At 40.0% G+C, this 7,888-nt stretch overlaps 1 protein-coding gene across 1 annotated transcript in view; it reads left to right on the forward strand.

Moving 5' to 3' along the window:
* ARL15 (ADP ribosylation factor like GTPase 15) overlaps positions 1-3,766 on the forward strand; it is a 276,667-nt gene extending 272,901 nt beyond the window's left edge. The window contains exon 8 of the mRNA XM_053969071.1: positions 2,726-3,766. Coding sequence (XP_053825046.1) covers positions 2,726-2,785 — 60 coding nt within the window. The 3' untranslated portion in view covers positions 2,786-3,766. The remainder of the gene's footprint in view (positions 1-2,725) is intronic.
* The last annotated feature ends 4,122 nt before the right edge of the window (positions 3,767-7,888 follow it).

Genomic DNA, 7,888 nt, shown 5'->3' on the forward strand with positions numbered 1-7,888 from the left:
CATCTTCAGCCCCTGGTGTTAGCACCAGTGCCACAGCCGCAGTTTCCACTATGGCAATGTAGAGCAGCAGCGCTGGGAACCAAAAGTTCGCACTGACTAGTGTATCCCTTTCTCAGAAAAAACAAAACAGTCTAAATAATCTACCACACTCTGAAGTGGTATAAACTTTCATCTTATTTCACAGTTTTCAAGATAAAATAAACTAGTTTCCTGCTTAACTTCAGCTTTCTTGTAAATCTTCTAACAGTCATCAATCTTCTACAGCTTGCACACTCCAGGTCAGCAAGCACAGTAACAGAGGCTCACCAAAATGAGATAAGTTCACTGCAGATTCTAAACATGTGGCACAGATTTTGTGCTGTATCATTTCAATTTTGTGATGTTATCTTTTCAATTAAGAGGTTGCTGTTTCTTTTGTTCATGGAGACAAAAGCAAGAAAGCAAACACATAACAGGCAGTCCCTGGTTTGCAGTATTGAAATAGATTAAATAGCTGAAACATTTCACTATCTTGACTGCGCACTCAAGAGTGCACTTAATTTATCCACTAAGTGGATAAATTAAGAGTCCTCTGACCCTAAATAAAGCTATATGAAATGCCTTCTTTGATTATATTTACTATGAACCAACTCTATTTTTAAGAGGTTGTCTCTAGTGTGTCTGTATTCAGTCCTGTTTCTTCCCCCATACCCCCCCCCACTGCCTTTCCTTGTTAATTCATTTAAACAGGGTTTCTTTCTGCTCAATTTGCATTCAAATGGCTGTCAGGGGAATTTATGGAAATAATATAAGTGCTTTTATCATTGTGTATTTAGTCACATGTGCTAATTTTCAAAAGATGAACTTGTCTAGCTTCTTAGAAAAAGAAAGAGTAAGAGTCAAGAACCAGCCTTTACAAGGCTACAAAGCCATGAACTCCCAGACCAGCATCCCAATTAACGATTTTTTTGGCTCAGCTGATATATCTTTGTCTGTTGTTTTAGATGGCCCATACTACCCTATTTCTGGCAGCTATTTTCTGCTTCTTCTTCCACTTTTGCAATGGAGGTAGCACAAGCTACCCATCTCGAGATTCAGCACACACTGGAATCTCTTTCTTCTTTGTCCTTAGCAGTAAAACACATGTTTACTGAGTTTCAGAAATTTCACTTTGTGCGCTGTTTCTTTTCTTTAACAGGTGTTAGAGCAATAGTAGGGCACATCTCACAGTTAGCAGTAGCTCTGCAAAGGCCACCATGAAACACCTGTGGGTACCTCTGTGGACTGATTCTCTGAAAGCTGTCTGCCCCCTCCTTTTCTCAAAGTAGCAGTCAGCAGATTCTCCAATCCTCAGTGTATTTGGTAATAGTTTCAGCAAATTCACAGCCAAGACAAACTTAATTTTGACCGAATCTGACATCACTGGCTTATAAAATTGAGCATGTAGTTATACCTTAGGCAACATAAGATACTTTTTGGTCTGGCTCATTTAAGATCCAAGTAACTTCTTCTTTTTGGCCCTTGATGACAAATGCTTCCTCCTCTGGCTTCTTGAAAATTGGAGTAATCATTACAGAAAATGACTTCCATAAAGCATGTAAGTTGCTTATGAAAATAGTTGGTGACAGAAGTATGGTAGCTTTTTAGACAAAATGGTAGACATTTATATTTTAGATCTACCATTAAGCTGGCTCAGTGGCAGGTTATCCACTTTATTTTCACATATTTTCTAGAAGAAAGGGAGGAACTGTGTAAACATGAAAATTATATATTTCAAGCCTTTCAATCTAGTGAGTTTTAGATAATTGTTGTTACTCTGCCCTTCTTATTTGAAAAGTATGTAATTTATATAATGCCAAAAAAACAGGCCCCATTTATTAAGTGAGTGTGAGTTACTGATTTAATTATGAAATTCCTGAAATGGTGGAGGGTCAAAGGGAGAGTCACAGAAGTTTTCAAATCTGTAGCTCAAGAAAAGTAATGTCATGTCCAAGTATATTTAGTGAATGATAATGAAAACCACAGACAAATACAGAGAAGAGGAGAAAATAAATTCCCTGGCTCAAACTGGGAATGTATTGAATGCTTAGAGCCAGAGAAACAATAATTTAGAGGGGAGTATTTCCCTGGATTCTGCACTACTAATAAATCATTGCTGGTCATGCAATTTTTAGTGGTCCCAACAATGATTACATTTTGCATACACTGGTCACACTTCGAGCCTACATACTGTCATTTGTTCTGCTCTCTGCTCTCTGCATTACTAATGCTCCAGGTGCTCTCAGGTGCTGAGGAACAACATTTTTGTATAAAAAGGAAGAGATGTGAATCTGTCTTTATGCAACATGCACATATACATATGCCACACCTCAGGTCCAAGGAAAATATTATTTATGATACAAGTTTTTTTTCAGAATTGCCATTAGGAATTACAAAAAAATAGTAAAATAGGTAGAAATCTTAAAATTTAAATTAAATTCTATTTTTGACTTATAAATTACTTAAAATTCTTTGAAGAAAAGCAGTACTAAGGGGAAAGTATCATCTATCTGACTTGCAGTATATGATGTCTTCTTCTTAAGGCATTGTGACTCCTTAGGGTGTGAACGGAGGTACTGAATATGCTGCTGTAAACTGGGGGAACAGACTCTAGAGGTGGGTGCTGAGCCATAAATAGCACAAAGCCTGCAAAATTATGGAGGAAGGAATGAGTACAGCTCACTCATTTTTTTTTTTTTTTTCCCAGGGAAAGAATATATATGCATACTCCAAGCCACTGGATGAGCATTCACTAATGCATGTATAAAAGTTTGAAAGGACGGTTGGATCTGAAAACCCTTCTTCCAGAAAGGACAAAAAGTCAAAATACCCAGTGCCTATCAGATCAAGAAGTTACCCAAGATTAATTGGTGGGGAGTTTCAAAAAGTTCCCTATGAACATCTGTGAAGGACACAGAGTGCTTTCTGGAAGGCAGAGTTGTTCCTCCAACCCTGTGGAGCTGGTGGAAGGACAAACCAGAGACTGCAAATGAAAATCCTGGCACGAAGCAGTAAAAGCCTGCTGAGAGGAACAGTGAACCAGCCGCCAAACCCCAGCAGTGATGGAGGAAACTTTCTGCAGACTATAGAAGAGTGTGCTGCTACTAGGGAAGCCATTGGGTTGACTGGACCAAAGCCTGGAAGCAAGGTTTGATCTCTGTTTGAAAATCCACCAAAATAAAATGTCAAGGCACATCTATCGCAGAGTTGTGCTTACTTAGGTGTTGTCACTGTATTGAAGAACTATTACTAATTAAAGCATTAGCAGAGCAAATCACAAATCAAGCTGGGATTTAAGTTTGTCTTTTAAGCAACTCACTAATGTGAGCTAGCTGAGTGAACTAGAGTTTCTTCAAGGCTGAAGATACATAGCAACAGAAAGAGCAACAGGGCTACTGACAGTGGAGAACAAAAGATGGGGATAGTAAAATGCAGAACAATGTTTCCAAGCTGAATTGGCTAGGTACAAATCTATAAGGAACTGGGAGGAGGACAGGAAGTGACCTTCTAAGTTAGAAATGTGTGAGTATAGACCAATTTCTGTGCCTTTGACTGAAATGTCCAGCCCCTGGGTTTCCGCAATACAGATAAAACTGGACTGAAGATTACACCAGCCCACAATCATGCTGCTTGTATCAGTCCCCTGGTCATGTGCAGCAGCAACCTGGTCCTACACCAAGATCCAATTTTGTTGCAACTTCCAGCCTGATGTGTTTAGTTGAAAATAAACTAAAAAAAAAATTCCTTAGATGAAGTTCAAAATGTTTTTTTTATAGAAGAAAACCTCAGATACACCAACTAATAAAACCAAGTGGAAGATATAACCTATTTGGGCATCTCAGTGTTAACTTTCTCCCTTGACCACACCCATTTCAGAAACATTGAACTATTTACTGTCCCTGAAACATCTGGACTTTCTACTTGTTTCATAAGTCTCTAACAAAAAATATCTACACATCATCCATCAATCCACAGCCACATTCTTTTCTCACCCTATCATGATTAGATTCTTTGGGAGGTTTTAGGGTTTTTTTTTTCCTAATGCTTTTCTCCCAGTTTTTCTTGGACATCCTTGTAGTAATTATTAATAGGCTTGATATATGCTCACTTTGAGCCATCAGAAACTAAACTGGTTTGTTATATAAGCTAGAGAAATGGGGACTTTTGGGGACCTGGCCTCTTTTCTTAGCCATAACTGTCCCATTCTGCCAAAACTGAGACAGATGTCGATCACTGTCTGGAGAAAGTCCACCTCCTGTTAAGATGTAGAGAGCAGTGGTGCAGTGTTTTGTCCAAGATAGTTTTTTGGTAGGAACATCCAGGTCAGTGCTCTAAGTGAATGGAAACACCTAAATCACAATCTATAAAGAAGGACAGAGGTGCTTGCTCCACACTAAACTTTGTGGAAGAAGAGCCTCTGTGGGAGTCCCTTTCAAAGAAGTGCCAGCAGTTGCTTACCTGAGCTACATCTATTGTGATATTAAAGAGAATTGCATATGCTATTATGGAAGTGCCGTTTTCCTTCCACTTTAAAAGTCATGGTTGGGCAATTTGCCACCCGTGGGCTGGCACTGGAGGAAGGTTTCTTGCAGAAGGATGAGGACAATATACCATCAGTGACTTTAAGCAGAGGCTAAGCCCCCCTGGCCAGTTCCTCCACAGTTTATGCTGCTTAGTGCTTTGCCTTTCTCCTTCTCTTTTGCACCAGTGTCCTTTTTCCACATTACTCTTCAGCCAGGTAAGTCCCCTGACCCAACTCAGTGTGAAATTGCATATGTGCAATCAGTGCAAGACACTTGTAAAATTAGTTAGCTGTGAAAGTGCTGAGCTGAGGCCGGCAGGGAAGTCAAGAATCTGGCTGAGCCCATCTGGGGCTGCCACGGCGGAGTTTCTGGTAGGCAAGCAGTCTCTCAGGGCGGCCAGTTTGCTGCCAGGTAATGAGAGGAGCCGGCTGACAGCGTAGCCTTGTGTGGGGATTGTTTCATCTGTCAGGCTGCCAGGGGATACACAACAATTGCAATCTCCACTTCTCCTCCCTGCCTCGAAGATTAGGGGAGTTAGTCATGTGGAGCTATGAGACTGATAGGAGAGATGATAACAATGCACAAACATTAGACTGGTGTAACTATTAAGGAAAAAAAGGATGGTTCAAGGATGTGTGTAATTAAGAATAATGGCATGAAGAAAAAACATCTTTTTATATGTGTTACTATTTTTATATGACCTCTGTCTGGAACTCAGAAAATAAAACTGAGGAGGAATCAGAATCTTCTCAAGCAATATTACAAAGTTAAACCTTGAAAATAAATCAGCATGTCAGTTTTAAATTTATTAATTTAATTTGTTTGAATACCAGATTAAGAAAGAAAAAACAGTTCAAAGAACAGACCCTTCTTTTGTATCAGCCTGTGAAATAGTCCTGTAGTGGGAGATTGAGATTTTTTTAGGGTAAACAATAGTAGAAACCCTGCTGTTTATCTGATTATCAGATAATTCATCCACTATCAGTAATGATCTTGTTAATAAAAGTGTTTTGAAACAGAATATGCCTGAAAGAAGGAGTGAAGAAAGTATGTAAGATGATTTTATTTTCTCTTCTAATCAATTTTTCTATTAGGCATAAAAAAATCAGAAAAACACTGGCAAAAATACAAAAAAAATCAAACAATTAATCAAAGGTACACTCTAAAATCCCACACGGGGGAAGGGAAGATGGCAGCTCCTCTGTCCCAGGCTGGAAGGTAAAAGAACTGTGCCCTGTCCACATGACATGAGTAGTGAAGAGGGGAGGCATGGTGAGCTGGGGTGGGCAGAGGTGTCCCATGTGCTGCTGCCAAGCCCCAGTCAAACTCCCATCGTGTATCACTCACCAGCCCAAAGCCAGGCCAGCATTTTAACCAGACATTTGCTTTGGCACTGACACTTGGCATGAGGGACTCCACATGAAATCCAAGTACTGGCTGCTCCTCACATGGGGTAATGCTAGAAGAGGCAGAAAAATGACAGAGAGGATACAGGTGGGGGAAGAGGGTGAGGAAAAGAGCAGAAGAAGGTGGTGAGGAGAGGACGAAGAAAGGAAAAATAGGAGGGCATCAAGAGCAGAGGAAACAAATCAACAAGACAAGTGGACAAAGTGAGGAATACTTTATACCAAAAGCAGATTTCAGGCACATGAGAAACTCCACCAATTTTATCCTAGTGCTCATCAGAGCTTTCTCTACTGTGCTGCTGGTCCTCTGTGCCTTTGCCCAGCAAATTCTGTCAAACAGCCAGCTGGGTATGCACTGTGCTTCTAACACACCAAGGCAGAGCCAGCTGCCCTTCCAGGCTGTGCTGGAAACTTGGGAAAAAGATAAAGAAAACAAATTCTGTTCTGCAAGGCCTGGTGGTATTCCAAGTACTTGAGACAGAATGTAGGTTAATGTAATGGGGATTTAACATCTCACCATTACTAATCAAAGTTATGAGTTTGCCAGCAAAGCCATCACAGACCACCTTTTCAGGCACTGAGAACTTTGCTGTGATCATATGTTCTGGGAGTAACAAATTTTCTCTGTTTGTAAAATAAAAAGTCACTGTATGGCTGGTTAAACAGTGGAAGCTGAGATACACAAAATGTGAGCATCAGTGAAGAATGGTTCAAACTTATGAGAGCAGGAATAGTGTCTTCTCACACCACCTTTAATATATTGAACAGTAATGGGAACAGAGATTAACACAGGAGTCTAACTTATGCAACTACCTTAAATTAGTAAACTCTAGCGGTTGCTGTAAATTTAATTAAAGGCTGATATAAACAGCCATGATTTTCACTGTTTTCTGAAACTGGATAACCACAAGCTTTGGCAGATGACCAGAAGAACGAGTCTCATCAGTGTGTATCTCAGAGGTGCCTTACTTCTTATCCTGGGAGATAAAATACCATGAATCATGAAGACAAGTGAATGAAGCTGATTGTGAAAACTCTGCAATGAGACAAAGGGAAAGATGCACTTCATCAGGTAGGTAGGTACCTCTAAGATTACTCAGTGACTGAGAAAAGAATAACCAGCATCTTTTCTAAAACTGCAAAATTAACAGAAAACTGTTGAGAAATGAGCTTCTCCCTGCCCCAGATTAAGCATTTTCCAACCAGGGTTTACAAGTGAAAAAAAGGAAATTATCCTTCCAGTGTGTTAGATATCAGGTTTAAGCACAAATCCCATAAATGTTATTGTCTTTCATGTCCCTTCAAGTATCGCTGCAGCTCACATGCTTTCACAGTGCACAGTAAGAAAAAAGCTTCATTATGAAACCTGATGTTGATGTCCAGTCTGTGACATAACACTATTTCCTACTGTGGGGAAGGTACCCTTGAGCAGTAGGAAGCTCTTTTTCCCTCTGGATGAGACAGATAAATTACTTTTCACAAACCATCTTAGGAACAGAAGCACTTGCTGCAGTCTGTCTCTTAGTAGTCTCTGAAGTAAGAATGAGATCACCTCTGGCTCATTCACCTAATTTGATGTGCACCAGAACATTTCTGTCACACTGATCACAACACACAGTGTGAAATACATGCTGGCTTCACACTAGCTGCAGAAGGGACAAGGCCTGTGGTCACAGCATTACCCAGCAACACTTCAGAAAACTAGACCCAGCACTGAGAGTTTTCACTGCATCATAGCTTTGCAGTGTGAGGGGTTTTTGAACCAGCATGCATTGAACCAGCATTGCAGATGGCTCCCACTGGACCGTGGGCTGATGTATCAGTAAAATTAATCTAATGTGAAAAAGATATAAAAAGTAAAAGTAAAAAAGTGAAAGTAAATACATATATATATATATAAAATACAGATGCAAAGTAAGAGAGGAGAGGAGAGGAAAAGGA

This window comes from Vidua chalybeata, chromosome Z, assembly GCF_026979565.1.
Source record: "Vidua chalybeata isolate OUT-0048 chromosome Z, bVidCha1 merged haplotype, whole genome shotgun sequence".
NCBI classification, from domain to species: domain Eukaryota; kingdom Metazoa; phylum Chordata; class Aves; order Passeriformes; family Viduidae; genus Vidua; species Vidua chalybeata.